Source organism: Pogona vitticeps, chromosome 1 (assembly GCF_051106095.1).
Source record: "Pogona vitticeps strain Pit_001003342236 chromosome 1, PviZW2.1, whole genome shotgun sequence".
Taxonomy (NCBI): Eukaryota; Metazoa; Chordata; class Lepidosauria; order Squamata; family Agamidae; genus Pogona; species Pogona vitticeps.
This window is the reverse complement of record NC_135783.1, coordinates 293503-310537: the sequence shown is the minus strand read 5'-3', so window position 1 is coordinate 310537 and position 17035 is coordinate 293503. Positions and strand designations below refer to the sequence as shown.

Genomic DNA, 17035 nt, shown 5'->3' with positions numbered 1-17035 from the left:
CAGTAATTGGATTGGAAAGCATGCAGGACAGACATGGCTTTGATGAGCAGGAAGGCGAAAAGGAGGAAGAAGCCAGAAAGAAACCGGAGCCCTTCCTACAGGGCTCAGAGGAGCAAAGGAGACGCGGAGAAAGTCGCCCGAACAGGAGCGGCCCGATTCTGTCCGGGCTGAGGGTCTGAGGGCGGGCGCGCGCCCGGCAATGCCTCGAAAGGGGCTCCGCTCTCCAGATTACGGCAGAGGGGAAAACAAGAAGCGGAGCGAAGCCAAGGACGAGAGCGGCGCCCGGAGCTCTCGCCGCCAGGTTCCTCTCCCGCATTCGGGCGAAACACGGTAAAAGTTGTGATAATTGATTGAAACAATGAAGAAAAAGACCAGGCAAGAATTTTAAACAGGCAAAGAGAGAGAGAGAAAAAACAGAACATAAATATTTCTCAATCTCTCTCGCCCCAACAAGCGGAAGAGGAAAATAACACAAGAAGAGGCGAAGAAAGCCGGGAGAGGGAAGCGGTTGGGGACACCTCGGATTCCAATGCCGGAAGCCAAAAGAGCTGCACTCTTCGCACCTTAAGGGTACGAAGCCGGAATACACGGATTTGCAAGAACGAACTGAATGGAAGCAAAGGGTCCAGCTCCAGGAAGGCAAAAAGTTCAGATTAAAGACCATCTGGGGTGGGCTGGGGAAGCGAAGGAGCCCTTTGACTTCTCTGTTCGAACAGTTACACGTGATCAGCCGCTTGAAAGCATGACCGACAGCGCGGGCAGACTGAGTCGGCGTGCAGGTGTCTCCAGGGGCTGAAGAGAGCCGGGCAGGCTCTCAGTAAACACAGTACTGTACTAGACCCAACGCAACTTGAATAAAAACAAAAAAACACGCAAAAATGCACCAGGGGCCAAAAAAAAAAAAACAAAACCCCTCCAAAAAACCCGCCACTTACTCTCAGGTCTGCTCCAGGGAAGGACGGAGATCAATTCAGATCGATTCAGAAAGGGGAGGTACGTTAGCAGTGAGACAGGAAACAAGGGGCGTGAAGTCTGGCTGTGGAGAGCCGACTAAGGTCGTATGTCAGAGAGGCCGCAAGGGACCTCCCACCCCTTCCTGGCCCTGCTCAGAGCATCGTTCGTGGCCGGCGGTTCACCTGGACTGCCTGGGTGGAAACCGGGAATCCTAACGGTTAGAGCACCAGGGAACCAGAACCACAGCCAGCGAAGGCGAAGGAGGGCAGAGGGAAATGCTAGAGACCCGTCTTCAGAACACAACCTTATAAAAAAGAAAAAAGTCCCTAAAAATGAGGCGAGGGAAGACAAATCTTGGTGTCTGACGGCGGAGGGAGGGGGGTCACCTTCCCAGGTAGGGCAGAAAAACAGAAAGCAAGAAGATTCAGAAACATCCATTGGGAAACAAAAACGACTGCTTAGGGGGAACGGAACACTTGAACAGCAAGTAAAAGGATGAAAAACCAGGGACAAGACGGCGAGAGAGACCAGGCATCACCGGGGAAATCCTAACGTGGCCGTTAGGGACGCGACAGCCAGAGGGAAAACCTGCTCACATCTTTTTCTTCTTTGTTTTTATATCAGTATTACATGTTGTATAGTTGGTCTGTAGTCATGATTTTTATCTTCTTAGTGTTCAGCTGCAATCCTGCTTGGGTAGGTTCTTCCTTGACTTTTATCAGAAGTCATTTCCAGTCATTGCTGCTTTATGGCAGTCAATCTATCCTCTGCCTATAAATATAAATCACGGATATAAAGATAAAGAAGAAAATACACGGGGCGGAGGCCACAGTTCAGACAGGCCTGCTATTGCAAGTGTGAACGGTGGGTCTGGCCCAGGGCAGAACTCTTCACGCTGGCTGTAACCCCGGGAGTAGATGTTTGTCCTTCTGTCCAGGGCCGGTCAGGGTTTGGGGGAGGGTTCTCTGAAGGAGGCCAAGAGTCAGTGCGTAGAAAAGGACTGATTGCTCAAGACAGCCCTGGTGTTTTCTTCTAGAAATCAATATATTGGGGTGACTGGGGACCCCTAAATGTGAAGAGCATGCCCCCTTCCTACCCCTGACCACTCCAGTTCCTGCAGCCTCTCCTTAGGGCCCCGCCTGAGGGCAGGGGTGGACTCCCAGCGAGCAGACCATTTCGGGCAGGCAAGGTCTGCCCTGGGACGCCCTGCTCTGAAGGCTCCCCTTCTTGGCCCGAGTTTATTCAAGGGTCCTCGGAGCAGGCGGCCCAGAAAGCAAGGAGACTCAGCGGCTGCCTTCCGAACGGTCGGCCTCCCAGGAGGACGGAGCCCGGGAGAGAGAGTCAAGAGGAAAGCTCCCCGGAGGGTCCCTCAGAGGAGAAGACACAAAAGGGGAGACTGAGGCACGGGGTGACTGCGCCCCCCCACCCCTTCAATGTGGGGTTGAAAGAGACAAGGGACAGAACGGTGGGATCTTTAACCCCACTGAAAACGGCTCCTGTGTCCACTAAGAATTTTCTGTGGGCCCCCCTATGAGAAATGCTCACACCCTGGTTAATTAAATGCACTAACCAGACAACTACGATTGCAAGCAGTTCTCCTTTATTAAAAAGCACTTTTGCAAAAGCGGGTGTCCTTGCTGGGTAGGCACATCCATCAAAACGGGGAGCATGATATTTATCCCCTATTCCCTGCTGCCGGGTCCCTCTGTAGTTTGTTAGTTGATTAGGTACTCCAAGGTATACAGCCTATCTGGTGTGCCTAAACTGATCACAGGAAGTCGCTACATCCCCCAATCCTCTCTTTGCCTAGACCCAGCCTCTTATTTATTTCTATCCTTATTTGGTATTAATGTTCCCTTTTCCTAACCTCCCTGTGGTCATTCTAACTGACCCATTAAGTTCCTTCCTTCTTTCCTAGGCCTACTTGCTCAATGTTCTTGTCAGTACAATAGGGTACCTCCCTTATATGTACTTTCATCTTACAGTTTCTCATGACTTCTTTAAATTCCTTGTGTTGGCTAAATAATTAACAAAAAGTATGTACTGACTATTTTACCATAACCATTTACTCAATCATCCTGTCCTTACAGGGACTTGCAAAAACACCACTGATTCCTCTATTTCTCTCACCACCCCTCCCACAGATAGATCCATCAAGAATTCCTGCGGTGCGGTGCAGAAAATCACTTCCAGAGGGGAGTCAGGACTTTCCAGAAAGGGTATAAGAGGTTGTGGGGAGGGGAGAGGTGCGGATTGAACCAGGCAAGGATACCGTTCCCTCTGAGAGGTGGATAAGGATTAAGTGGGACAGGAAAACTGGTTGGTTACCTTCATGAGGATGGGATGGGGTCTGGAGGAAGGGGCACACTCACTGCCGGTCCCAACTGGAGGTCCAGAGTGGGTGGTGGTGGAGGGTTCTGTGGCAGGGGGGGGGTGTCTTACCACAGGGGAAATATAAAGGGGAGGGAAATCAACTTCCTCAGGGGTTTTCAGGTGGCTAATTACTTCCCTAAGGAGGAGGTTTGGGTAAATGGGGGCCACATGCTGACCAGCAGCTGTGTGGGGCTGTCCTGGGAACATACAGAGCAAGCCTTTCACAGCCTCATATTGGGCACCATATGTTGAAACCAGGACCTAGACGACTGGAATAGCGAGTCAAAGCTTTAACGCCAATAAATCTTGACTCGAGAGAGAGTTCAAATGATTGCTGTTTTATTTAGCTAAATAAAAGGCGTGATGGAAATCATGCCTCCAAGTGTAGGCAAGAACAACAGTGCCACGCACAGGAAGACCAGGACTATTATAACATTGGTTACACAAGGGAAGGGGAGGAGAAATGGGTGGTTCGTGACCTATTGGCAGAAGGGATGGGGTTACAAAGGAATCCAAAATTTTATCTGAGTGGGAATCATAGAAAGGATGGAATTTTACAACAGGGTGGGTCAACAGATAGCAATTATGGAAATACATGGTTACATTGTTGTATTGTTCTGACAGGAAAGCAATTTATTATTTTGCAGAGAGGTTACAAGGTTGGATGAAAAAGGATATTTCCAAGGTGCAGGGAGGCTGTCCAGGTGCTGGAGGTCAATTTTTGCTTCTCCAATCTAGATTGGAAAGTGAGATAATCCGCCCTGGCAAAGGAAACCTGGCCAGCCATCATCATCGTCGTCGTCGTCGTCGTCATTGTTGTTGTTGTTTTGTTGTTGTTGTTGATTGATTGATTGATTGATTGATTGATTGATTGATTGATTGATTGATTGATTGATTGATTGATTGATTGACTGACTGACTGGATTTTTACCCCGCCCCTCTAGATCATGTATACTCGGGGTGGCTTACATTGATAAAACAGAACAATACTGTATACAGTAATATATAAAATATACAAAATTATAAAATTATAAAACTATAAAATTAGAATTACAATTGAACAGATAATTTGAAGATTACCAAGATGTCATGACATAAAAGGGGAGAAAAATAAGAAAGACTTAATTGGCTGGAGGGAAGGCCTGCTTGAATAGCCCAGTTTTTAGCTGGCTTTTAAAAACACCCAGCGAGGGTGCCAGCCGAATTTCTGTTGGTAGGGTGTTCCACAGCCGAGGGGCCACCGCCGAGAAGGCCTGGTTTCTTGTTTTTTCCTTCCGGGCCTCCCTCGGCGTCAGACCCCTCAGCCATCCCTGCTGGCTATATCAGATGATTCAGGTAGATCTGGGTGGGAGAAGACGATCTGCCAAATATTGAGGTCCCAAACCGTTTAGAGCTTTATAAGTGATCATTATCACTTTGAAGTCAACGTGGAAATGGATGGGCAACCAGTGCAAAGCAGCCAGGGTGGGGGAGATATGCTGGTGTTTTCTCACCCCACTAAGGAGCCTGGCTGCTGCATTCTGGACCATCTGAAGTTTCCGCGTCAGCCTCAAAGGCAGCCCCACGTAGAGTGTGTTACAATGGTCTAGTCTCGAGATTACGAGCACATGGACTAGAGTAGTGAGCCCCCCCCCATTAAAATATGGCCGCAGCTGGGCAATCAGCCATAGATGAAAATAGGCAGAGTGGGCCACGACACCACCTGGGTTTCCATGGTAAGCACCGGGTCCAGATGTATCCCCAAGCTGCGGACCTCACTCTTTGTGGCAAGGGTCATACCCCCCAAAAGAAAGGGAGTCACCCAAACCGCTGATGGAGGGACCGCCCACCCTCAAGACCTCAGTCTTGTCCGGGTTCAGCCTCAACCCATTCGACTGCATCCATTCCAGTACAGTCTCCAGGCAGCTCTGAAGGGACAGAACGGCATCCACTGAGATAGATGAAAAGGAGATGTAGAGCTGTGTGTCATCAGCATACTGGTGACACGATGCCCCACACCCCCTGATGACCCCACCTAGCGGCCTCATATAGATGTTAAACAGCATTGGAGAGATGATCGACCCCTGTGGAACCCCACAGTTGAGGTTCCACGGGGCCGAGACACTCTCCCCAAGCTGAACTCTCTGGGGTCGGTCCTCCAAGAAGGAACGGAGCCAGGCAAGTGCCAGGCCACCAATTCCCAACTCAGAGAGTATCCCCAGGAGGATACTGTGGCCGACGGTATCAAAGGCCACTGAGATATCAAGGAGGACCAACAGGGACATATTGCCCCCATCGGCCTCCCTCAGCAGGTCATCCATCAGTGCGACCAGTGCCGTTTCTGTACCATAGTGCGGCCTGAAACTCGACTGGAATGGGTCCAGAGCGTTGGTTTTGTCCAAGAGCGCCTGAAGCCGATCTGCCACCACCCTCTCCACCACTTTGCTTAGGAAAGAAACATTGGTGACGAGCCTATAATTTCCAGTGTCGTCCATCGCCAAATTTGGTTTCTTCCTAATGGGCCTAATGAGTGTCTTCTTGAGGGCAAGGGGGGCTTGCCCTCCTGGAGAGACCCATTAATTATTGCTGTGGCCCATTCGGTTGTTACAGGCCTGGCTGCTTTGATTAGCCAGGCTGGGCAAGGGTCGAGAGAAGAGGTGGAGGCCTGACAGTGATCAAGCGCCTTCTCCACCAAATCTGGTGTCACAGGCTGAAAAGAGTCGAGAATTACTGGGCAAGGTGGAGCGCTTGACATCTCTGCTCGATCCATTGTATTTAAAAAAGGAGAAAGGTCACAGCGGATGGCCTCCACTTTAGATTTTAAAAATGCTGCAAATTGGTCAGGTGAGATGCTATCAGGAGGCCCTTCACCCAGACCGATTCTGGATAGATCGCGAACTATACGGAAAAGTTCCGCCTGCTGATTGGAAGCTTCATTTATCCGGTCAGCGAAGTGAGATCATCTAGCAGGCTTTACCTTGGCCAGGTAATGGTTAGTCGCAATCCTGACAGCTATTTTATTATAGCCTGTCGGTTTCCTTCTCCAAATGCACTCTAGCCGTCTCCTTATTCGCTTCGTTGCTTGTAGATCCTGGTTATACCAGGGTCCTGGCTGAGCTCTGCAACTGAGAGGGCGTTTGGGAGTGATCATGTCTACGGCCCTAGTAGCGGCGGAGAACCATCCATCCACCAGAGCTTCGACAGGAGCGCCAGACAGTACCGCTGAAATTCCTCTCATGGTATCCTGGAATCTCATTGGATCCAGTAACCTTCGAGGGCGGACCATCAAAATAGGTCCCTGCTCCCTGCAGGGAGGAAGTGCAATTGCGAGGTTACATTTTATTAGATGGTGATCTGACCATGACAAGGGGACTGACACAAGGTCAGTCACCATCAGACCATGCTCGCTACACTCGGTGGAAAAAACCAGGTCGAGCATATGGCCACCCATGTGTGTGGGACCTTTGACATCTTGGGACAAATTCAAGGAAGCCATGGTTTCCAAGAACTCAAGGGCTGGACCGGATACCACTGCCTCCGCATGGATGTTGAAGTCACCCAGGACCAGAGGTCTCGGGGACTCCAACAGTGCCGCAGAGATGAAGTCCGCCAGCTCTGGTAGGGAGGTGGCTGGGTCACAGGGAGCATGGTAACCCAGCCAGATCCCAATACCATCCCTGGCCCCAATTCGCACATGAAGGGCCTCCAGACCTGGCTTCACAACCGAGGAGCATCTTGTAACCTCTAAAGATTTTCTACAACAATGGCAACTCCCCCCCCCGCCCCTCCAGTCTGCCCTGGTGCTGGACTGCATAACCCGGAGGACAAGAAAGGGTTAGGGGAACCCCTCCTTCCCCACCCATCCAGGTTTGAGTTATGCACGCCAGGTCTGCATCCTCCTCCAGAATAAGATCTTGAATAAGCCGGGATTTATTGGATACATGAGGTTGTTCCCTGTGGAAATGGAGTTTAGGGCCAGATCCAGCCATGAGGCTTGGGGATGTGGTCCCCCTGGGTCCGGTCCCTCTCAGGCCCTATGAGGAAACACTGAGGGAATGGGGTATGTTTTGCCTTGAGAAAAGAAGACAGGAGAGAAGAGAGCACTTTTCAAATCCTTGAAATGCTGTCCTACAGAGGAGGGGCAGGATCTGTTCTCAGTCATCCCAGAGTGCAGGACAGGCAACCATGGGCTCAAGTTATTCAAGACTGAATATCAGGAAAAACTCCCTAACTGTTAGAGCAGTACGACAGTGGAACCCGTTACCTTAGAGGTTGGTGAGACCTCCAACCCAGGAAGCATTCAAGAGAAACTTAAAGACAACCCCCTGGCCGATGTCCTTCGATCTGTATTCCTGCCTCGAGCGATGGGGGGTGTTGGATTGGATGGTCTCAGAGGCCCCTTCCCAAGTTCACACTTCTACGATGCCAGGATTCACTCTGACCCATCTCTCGGGGGTCTTGCTGGGTGCAGGTGACCAAGAGGACAGCCATGTCCACGTTCTGCAGCTGTGCAGAGGGCAGGTGGGGCGTCGGTGAGACAAGCAGAGGGTGTAATGCTCTCCTCTCTTCTCAGTCTGTTTGCAGGCTCCCGGGACGCTGTTTCTGGCCCTCCTCTGGAGAATGGGCGCGCGGACCGGCCCCTGGCAGGCCTGGGGGCCGAGCCCTCTTTGGCCAGGCACTGCCACCTGGGGCCCAGCTCCCCCGGCCAAAGCCAAGAGAAGCTGCAGGCCAGGGGAAAGCTCAGGATGGCCTGCACCATCTGCTTCCTCTTCATGATTGGGGAGATCATCGGTCAGTGCTGCTGCTGAAGGGGATTGTGGGAAATCTGCCCTCCCCTCCCCTCCCCCCCGGCACCCTGCTCTTCTCTCATACTCCCACCACCCCAGGCAGGTGGGCACTTCTGCTCCTGTTTGGGTGGAAGTGTGAGCGATGGGGCTGGAGAGAAAGAGGGAAAGAAGGAGCCCACCGGGCAGGTGCACTTCTGCCCAACCAGGGAGGGGGGGAGAGGAGGGCTCTCAGGCCAGGTCACACGGGACTGCTCTGGGGAGGAGCAGAACCAGCCCCGACCCACGCGTGGCTTGTCCCCTCCAAAACTATGCCCATGGGGTGCCACTGCCCCCACACTCAGCATGCGGGGGTCGGGTGGGGGGAGCAGGGACTTCTCCTGGATGGGAAAGCAAATGCCCAACAAGAATTGACTTATCTTGGTTCCCGAGCCTCCCTCGCCTGCTCTCAGGTGGGCTTGGCTGTGTGGTGCACCCCATCAGCACCTGGACTGAGTATGGCGTTGCAAAGCCTTGGCGGTGAAGCCCTTCAGCCCTTCGCTTAGCAAGGGAAGGGTGGCACCGGGGGAACTGGCCAGGGATTCTGCTGCCCCACATGCGGGGGGGGGGGCAGGGCTCCTCAGGGCCCTCTGGAGGGAAAAAGGAAAGAGGACCCTTCCCTTGACCCCCAGCCTTCTGGGCAGAACTGGCACCCAGGACCGGATGCATGCGAAGCCCTACTGCCTGGCTTGCGGGGGCCAAGGGGGGGGTGGAGAGCCCTCCTGCTCGGCTTGGCCCAGACAGCCTCCTTTCCCCAGTGTCGGTGCCCTCGCTTGTCTGCCAACCCCCCCCGCTGCCTGCCCCCCCGTGCCAGCCTGGACCAGGATCCCTGGGGGTCGGGCCCCTCTTCAGACCGACTGCCTCTTCAAAGCTGGAGACTTTCTCTTCCCTTTCAGGGGGCTACCTGTCCCACAGCCTGGCCATCATGACAGACGCAGCCCACCTGCTGACGGACGTGGGCAGCATGGGGGTCAGCCTCTTCTCCCTCTGGATCTCCGCTCGGCCAGCCACCAAAATCATGACGTTCGGCTGGCACCGCTCAGGTATCCCTGCCCCCCTCCCTGCCCTTGCTGACCCCTGGCCCGTCGCCGCGGTCGCTGTCTTGCATTGGCGAGATTTGGGCAAGAAGGCCTGGTGGCTGAACACCTCCCTGACAGCCTGGCAGACCTTGAAAAGACCTGGTGGCTTCTACTAAGCCAGCCGCACGAGGGCCGTCTCCCTCCCTCCCTCCCTCCAACCCACCCATGAAATAGGTTGGCAGAGCCCTTCCCAGGCACCGGCAGGGATGGGGGGGGCAAGGCGTGCCCTCCCTGACAATAGGACTCAGTTTGTGTGCCTGTGGGTGTTGGCACCACCGGGTGATCGCCATCTATACCAGCCTGTGCCTCAGCAGCATGGCAGCTTGGCTTGGCACAGATGAGTAGGGGGGAGAGCTGTCAGCAGGTGAGGGGACCGGAGGGGGGGATCCCTTTGGCAGATCCTTGGGAGTTTCTTCTTCCTTTGTCCCCTGGTAAGAGTCCCCCCCCACTGCCAATGGCATCTAGACACTTTTCCAAGCCCCCACCCCCATTCCCTCACACCGTGCCTGAGGAACGTCCTGCCTTAGCTTGCGTCTTCCTCCACCAACGCCCAAGCTGAGGGTCCCCAACTGGGAGCCCTTGAGGCTCATGGGAACTGCCCCATGGTTGGAAGTTGTTTGGCCTGCCCATGTTGCCCCCCCCCGTGGGGTGATGGGGTGAGCAAGTAGGGCTAGTTGTCCTCTTATGAGTCTTGTTCATGGCTGAGAGTGGGGGTGAAGGAGGGCCTGCCCTGCCCTGCCCTACCCTGCCCTGCCCTGCCCTGCCCTGCCCTGCCCTACCCTGCCCTGCCCAGCCCAGCCCATCGGGGGGGCAGCAGGGGGCGGTCATCTTCCAGCGAAGCTCTCCAGCTGGGCAGAGTGGCTCAGAAGGTCATCCCACAGCTGTGGACAAGGCTAAGGGAGAAGGACTGCCCATTGGGTGCCCTTCCTGCCCCGGAGTGAGGGAAGGGTGAGAGGCTGAGAGGCTGAGAGGCAAGGAAAGGCAGCCACCTAACTTGGGGCTTCTCCGCTGTCCCTTTTCGCCCCCCCCCACAGAGACCCTGGGGGCCCTGGTCTCCGTCCTCTCCATTTGGATTGTCACAGGGGTCCTGGTCTACTTGGCTTCCGTCCGGATCATCAGCAACGATTACGAGATCGAAGCTTCTGCCATGCTGGGCACCTCGATCTGTGCCATCGGAGTCAACGTCATGTGAGGAATGGGCGACGTGGGGGTTGGTGGGGCAGGTGGAACACATCAGCCTGGGCCTGGGTGGGGTGGAGGAGGCCGGCTAGAGGGGGCAGGAAGGCTTTAACCCCCCTCCCCCCCGACAGCTCCAGGGCAAGCCATCTATTGCCATCCCACTGAGAACGTGGGGAAAGGCTTCCCCCACGGCCAGCCGGCCAGTCCTGCCAAAGGGTGGCCTTCAGTGGAGGGCTGCAGACAAGCCAGTTCCGGTTCACAGCCAAGGACAGGGTGCCCGTCAGCGGGGACTGGGAGCGGGGGAGGGGGGTTGGGCGCGTGGAGAAGAAGGACCACTTCCCAGGAGTGGCAGCATCTCCGTTTTTATCCGGCTCTGCACCCCGAAAGTGTTGGTTGCCAGCCTTCCCCTCTCATCTCTCTTCCTGGTGACGCCCTCCTCTCCTGTCCAAAGACCCCCGTTTTTGCACAATGCACTTCAGAGCATGGTGACCCCCTCAGGAATGGGGGGGTCTCTGCAACCTATAGCAAAGCTTGGCCCATCCCCCCCTCTACCAAACCCACTCTCTGATGAAACTCTCCCCCCAAACACACACACGATGCCCAGCGTCCTTGTTAGAGCACAAACAATGAAGTCCCCACCACTACACACACACACACACACACACACAGAAGGGGTGAGACCAAGTCCCCGAGCCATCTCTCAGTGATGGTCTGCCACCGAATGGACGAGCCCCCTCCGTTCGGGCTCCCAAGTGCGGACGGCTCAAAAACCGTGCGCTAGGCCCGCCTTCTGGTGGTGCCCTGGGAACGCGGAGCTTGCCACTCACGGCACACAGGTGGGCTCTTCTCCGGGGAGGACCAGGTTCCTGGCCTCAGGCAAGGCAGCCACGAGGGCTCTCCAGCTCACAGAGCCACCCATCTAGTCGCCCAGTCGTCCCCTCTGTCAGCCCTAAGATCCCGTCCACCTCTGCAGTTCTAAGCTGGGGAGGGGAGGAATGAATTGCAGGCAGTGATTTGTTATTTGTACCTAACTAGTGCCAAGTCCTGCCAGCCTGCAGCAGCTGCTTTTCTGTTCTTAATGTTTATTTATTTATTTAAAATATTTTCACCCTGCATTTCTCCTTAAAAAGGACGCAAGGTGGCTTACATCCTTGAAAGTCATATTTAAAGCTAAACACAGTAAGTATTCATATATTAAAACAGATCAAACAGTAGTGCACTAAAAGACAGTAAACAGAAGCAACACCAAAAATGAACTCAAGGCAGCAAGGGACAGCAATCCGTTTTAAAAATAAAAAATAAAAACCCTCTCGGGCAGGCAGTCACTAAAAGGAAAGCTAACTTGAAGAAAAAAGTCTTGGCCTGCTTGCAGAAGGGCAGCAAAGAGAGGGCCAGCCTGGCCTCCAGTGGGAGGGAGTTCCACAGTCTGGGAGCAGCCACAGAGAAGGCCCTCCTCTTCCCCGCTCGCGTACCCTCCAAATGCACCTGGGGAGGTGGAGGGAAAGGCGATGCTTTGAACTCCCAGGCAGGCTGAGAGAGGGAGGGGGCAAGGCGGTCCTTGAGAGAGCTTGGAGCCAAGCCATCTTCAGGGCGAAGAAGGTGGGTGGTGTGGCAGTTCCTTGGAGGAGGGGGGGAAGGCCCCCCCCACGCACGCTGTGGGTCCCAGCCCTGGTCTCGCTTTGCAGCATGGCCTACCTCTTACACCAGTCAGGCTCCTCACACAGCCACGGGCTGGGCACCGGGGGCTACGAGCGGATCGGCGACAGCCCCTGCGGGGCCCCCCCGCCCACCTGCAGCAACACCAGCATCCGAGCGGCCTTCGTCCACGTCGTGGGGGATCTCCTCCAAAGCATCGGGGTCTTTGTGGCTGCCACGGTGATCTACTTCAAGGTACGGGGCGAGTGGACGGGGGGGGGCTTTCTCGGCTTGCCCTGGGAGTGACCATTCCCCCCCCTCCCAATAGCAACCACTATTTTGCCCCTTCCAGAGTAGAGGGGGAGGGGGCCAGCACAGGAGAGGTGACCTCTCTCTCTCTCTCTCTTGTGTGTGTGTGTGTTGGGGAGGGTGCGCGGTCCCTCTGCAACATTGGGAGGAGGTGGGTAGCCAGTGGTGCCCCCATTCCCACCCTGGTTCCTCACATGCTGTGGCTTATGCAGAGCTTGCAGGAGTGATGTCCTCCCTCCCGCCCTCTCTCCCTGCCCCCCCCCGGCAACTGAGAGTGCACCCCTCCCACCTACTTGGGGACCAGTGGCTGGAAAAGAAGAGGGTCCCTTTTCCGGGGGTTTGGTCTTCCTCCAGCCCCCCCCCAGAGCAGGAGCAGCTGGCCAGAGGGAGGGCCTGAACAGGGTGGCTTGGGAAGGGTGGGTGGTTTTGAGGTGCCTTCTTCCTCTATTCCTGAAGAGACCGGGGGGGGGGCTTGTCCTCCACTCTGGGAGGGGCTGCGGGGTGGCTGTCTCTCCTCCCCCCGGACTTTAGTTCAGCCTGGCCTCCCCCCTCTCTTTGCAGCCCCAGTATAAGATTGCCGATCCAGTCAGCACCTTCCTCTTCTCCATCTTTGTCCTGGGTTCCACCCTGACGATCCTCCGGGACGTCTTCCGTGTCCTCATGGAAGGTGAGCCTGCAACCTCGGGGACGGGCGTGGGCACGAACTTTCTGAAACAGGGAATTGCCCTTTCGGCCAGCCGCAAAATCCTGTCCCGCTCTCAGGGACAGCTCTTCCTCCTGTGGCCTTCTCGCTCCCCACCATCACAGGCACCAACCACCCTTTTGGGGCAGTGGCCATAAAATCCGCCATGGGAAACGGGGGAGTCCCCATTTAGAAGCCCCATGGGCAGGGGAACAGGAGAAGGTTCCCTACACCCCCTAGGAGGAAGAGGGAAAGGACGGTCTCCGAAAGAGGGCAGCCGGTCTCCCAGAGGAGCCTCGGCCCTGGTCGGAGGAGGCAGCGGGCGTTCCGGGTTGTAAATTTTGGTCCAGGCTATTCCGTCCTCGGAGCAGGAGGTCTCTTTGTGAGCAGAGGAAAACAGCCGCCCTCTTCCCTGTGAGCACTCAGTGGAGTCTTGCACCATTTAACATCATGGATATGGATAGGGGAAAAAACAAAACAAATTAAAATGGTAAGACAGACTAATTACTGATCCACCTTGATATTTAAACTGACCTTACAGCCTGCTCCACAGAGCCATAAACCAGGCAGAGGATGAGATTAAAACAAAAGATTAGAAAGTTCATTTACAGAAAGTTCATTGATAGGGGCAGCTTAGGCTAACGAAGTCGAAGACCATGTCTCAAGGCCTGAGCGCATGGCCCAGGGAGGAGGGAAGGGGTTCGCCCACCATACGGAAGAGGTGCTACGTCCCTGGGAGGACATGGTGGTGGTGAGTGGGGGGGGGGATGGAAACGAAGAAAGACCAGGGACCGCTGAGGTAAGCCAGACCCGGCCTGCTGCTGCTTCCAGAGGACCCCTGTTGGGGGTCTGGGGTGGGGAGGGGCAAGAGACTAGAGGGGGCTCTAGACCAGAGAGCTCCTGCTCCCCAACCTTGGGTTGCCCGGGGGTTCTTGGGCGGCCACTCGGGCTTCTCAGAACTGCCCTCGGAAAGCCCCTGGATGACCCACGGCTGGGAGACCCTGCTCGAAATAGGTTGACCCCACCTTTCTCCTTGAGAAGGGCCGCAGGACAGAGGGCCGGGGGGGGGCTCTCGTTGCTCAGGCTGGCCCCTTCCCCCCCCGCTCAGCCACTGCAGAAAACCACCCCACCCCACGTTCTCTGCATGTGACTGGAGGGGTGTGTGTGCGCGCGTGTGCTTGTGCCACTTCTCCTGAAGCCTCCTTTCCCGGCTCCCTCTCTGGCTTCCAGGGGCCCAGGCCTGGAGGCCACCCTGAAGCAGCCCTTCCTGGGCCCAAAGGGAGAGACCGGAAGGGGGGGAACCACCACCTCCTTCTCCCCCCCCTCTCTTTTCCAGGAGCCCCTCGGGGCGTGACATTCGGTGCCGTGAAGGAGGTGCTGCTCTCCATCAAGGGCGTGAAGGATCTCCACGACTTGCACCTGTGGGCGCTGACCCTCAGCCATCACATGGTGGCTGTGCACCTGGTGGTCGGTGAGCCTTGCCCCTCCTCACCCCTCGCCTCACCTGGGCCCTCCCAGGCAGATGGGGGCGGGCAGGCGGGCGGGCAGGGGGGGGAAGCTGGCTAATGGCCATCACACAGGCCAGGTTTAATTGGGGGATCGGGTGGGGGGAGGGTCAGGGTTTCAGAACACTTTCCTCTTCATCTCCTGCTCCTGTTCAGTGATAAAACCAGGAGGGGGGGGGCAAGGGAATGAGAGTTGGGGGAGTGTCCTAAAACCTCCCTTGCCCCCCCCCCGCCTCCACCCCCCTGTACTGAACGAGGCCACTTGGTCCAGCCAACCTCGGGCCAACAGCCACAGCTCCCCCTCCCTTTCTGGAGATCTGGGGGTTGAACTACACCCAGCCCCAGAGGCCGGGCGGGGGGGGGGGGCCCTCTGTGGCCAGCCGTGGTCCCTGCAGGTGGCAGGTCCTGTCCACTCCCTTCCTGCGCATCACATTCGGCTCACACCTAGGCATGGGGGGGCGGGGGGGGAGGAAGAGGATTGGCATTCTGCTTCCACACCCTTTGCTTCGCCCTCCAGAGTCCGGCGCTGACACGGAGAGGGTGGTCCGGGAAGCCACGGGCCTGCTCCAGAGCAAGTTTGGCTTCATCTCCTGCACCGTCCAGGTGGAGGGCTATCAGGAGGCGATGGGCACCTGCAGCCAGTGCTGTGACCCGCGAGACTGAGGACCGCCAAAACCGAGGCACCCGCCTTCTTCAACTGCCACTCCCCCGAGATGCCTAGGAAGGCCTGGGGCCACCCCGGGTGGGCCTCGTCCGCCCACCACCACGGCCAGGGGCTCCCCACTGCCCACGCCCCACCTGAGCACGGTGGGGTGGGGATGGGCACCTGCCTCTCCTGCCCACCTTGGGCCCCATCCTTCCTCCAGGTCACATTCCAGCCAGCTGCCGAGGTGGCCCCTGGCTTTCCTGACTGCTGCTTTCTATGTCCATTTGCCTAAGTGTCTTTCGTGTGCAAAAAGGGGGTCGAGGCCGGTGTCCCCTGAGCCGGGCAGCCGCTTCTGGCCAAGCTATTCTGTGGGCTCAGGCCGGCCCAGGGGGCCAGGCCGGTCTGGTCGCTGTGGCTGCATGTCCGTTTTTTGCATGTGTGTGTCATGCTAGTAGCAGGACGTGAGCCTGGGGAGGAACTGCCAAGCCCTTCTTGCCACAGCAGGGGAAAGGCAGGGAGGGGGGCCAGCTTGACTCCTGCCGGCCGTGGAAGTGGCCGCCGGGACTGGCTGCGGAAAGGAGGCCTCAAGGGCCGGCTTGGATCCCCAGGGATCTCAGCCACGGCTGGGAGCCAGAGCCGGCTTCCGAGCCTGCCTGGGCCCAGCCCGATCCTGCATCTCCTCTCGTGGACAAGCTTGCCTGGGGATCAGGTTGGGAACCTGCAGCCTTGGCCAGGCTGGACTGCCAACCCTACCCGCCCCTGCCAGGCTGGCCCGTGGAGAGGCCTTCGCGAATATATGGGAGCCATCGTTCGTAACATCTGGAAGACAACAAGCCTCCCGCCAGCACCGACCCCAACCATGGGCTGTGGCAGGAGACTAACGCAACAGCAGCCCCACCACCCCGGGGGCCCTTAGGTCACCCCACATCTTGTATGGGGCAGCAAAAGGGTGCAAAGGCCAGCTTTGGGTATCCGTGGCTGCTGTATGTAATGAAACAGGCACCTCCTTCAGGCCAGCAGCTGGATGAGGAAGCAAGAGGGCAAGACTTGGGGGGGGGGCAGGCACGCAGGAAGCCTCCCAGCACCTCCCTGGCCGGGCCGGCATCAGCCACGGTCTGCCATTCCTCCTCTGCGTTCAGTGCAAGGGGGTGCAAGGCAGGGGCTTCCTTCCTTCCCCCTCCCCATCACCACCGCTGACCAAGGATGCTGAGCACAGAGGCCTTCTGGGTCGCCACCAGTGGTTCTTTGACTGGCAGCTCAGAAAACGTGCCCCGGGTGGCCAGCTGCAGGTGGGGGGGCGCTTTGCCGTTCCTCTCCCCACATGCTCTGCCCCACTGCCCCCTCCCTAGCTGCCTAAGCCCTTCGCTCCCCGTTTCAGCAAGGCCGCCCACTGCCAACCCTCCGAGGAGGGGCACAGCGGCTGCTCTGGGGGCTCATCTAGCCCCCTCCCTAAATGCCCAAAAAGAACAAGGAAGAGGAGTAGAGAAAGTGCTGTTGCCACGGCACTGAGGGGTGCCAGGCCAAGCCACTCCTGCCCGCTCGTGTTGTCTCTGTCGGATCTTGTAGACGTCAGTGTGTGTGTGTGTGCATGTGTGCGTACACGTGGGTTTGTGTATGTGTGTGTTTTTACCATGTTGTGTGTACCAGTGGCTCCAAATAAAATGACCTGCCTCCACCCAGCTGGCTAGTTCTTGGGGTAGGGGAGATGCCGGGGGGTGGGGTGGGGGACGGAGGGACCATCAACAGAATGACTCAGGTCAGCCCCATCCGCCCTGTGGTTCTCCTTCCCTGCTTCATCTCCGGCCCAATCCACCAGGAATTGGGGAGGGGGGGCGCTCAGCGCCCCTGGGTGCCAGAAGGTGGAGCGGGTT

General features: G+C 56.6%; 1 protein-coding gene across 1 annotated transcript; it reads left to right on the top strand.

Annotated features, from left to right (window-relative positions):
- The first annotated feature begins 7244 nt into the window (after positions 1-7244).
- On the top strand, positions 7245-16839 carry SLC30A3 (solute carrier family 30 member 3). Its single transcript, XM_020808332.3, has 7 exons — positions 7245-8097; positions 9026-9172; positions 10243-10396; positions 12073-12277; positions 12893-12998; positions 14350-14484; positions 15036-16839. Exons 1-7 carry the CDS (start codon positions 7860-7862, stop codon positions 15179-15181), a joined length of 1131 nt encoding a protein of 376 aa, XP_020663991.3. The 5' UTR covers positions 7245-7859; the 3' UTR covers positions 15182-16839.
- Positions 16840-17035: the final 196 nt, after the last annotated feature.

Coding starts and splice junctions, on each gene's coding strand:
- SLC30A3 (XM_020808332.3), top strand. CDS start 7,860: ATGCTCTCCTCTCTTCTCAGTCTGTTTGCAGGCTCCCGGGACGCTGTT. Junction 10,397..12,072: donor GCCATCGGAGTCAACGTCAT/GTGAGGAATGGG, acceptor CTCGCTTTGCAG/CATGGCCTACCTCTTACACC. Junction 12,278..12,892: donor CCACGGTGATCTACTTCAAG/GTACGGGGCGAG, acceptor CTCTCTTTGCAG/CCCCAGTATAAGATTGCCGA.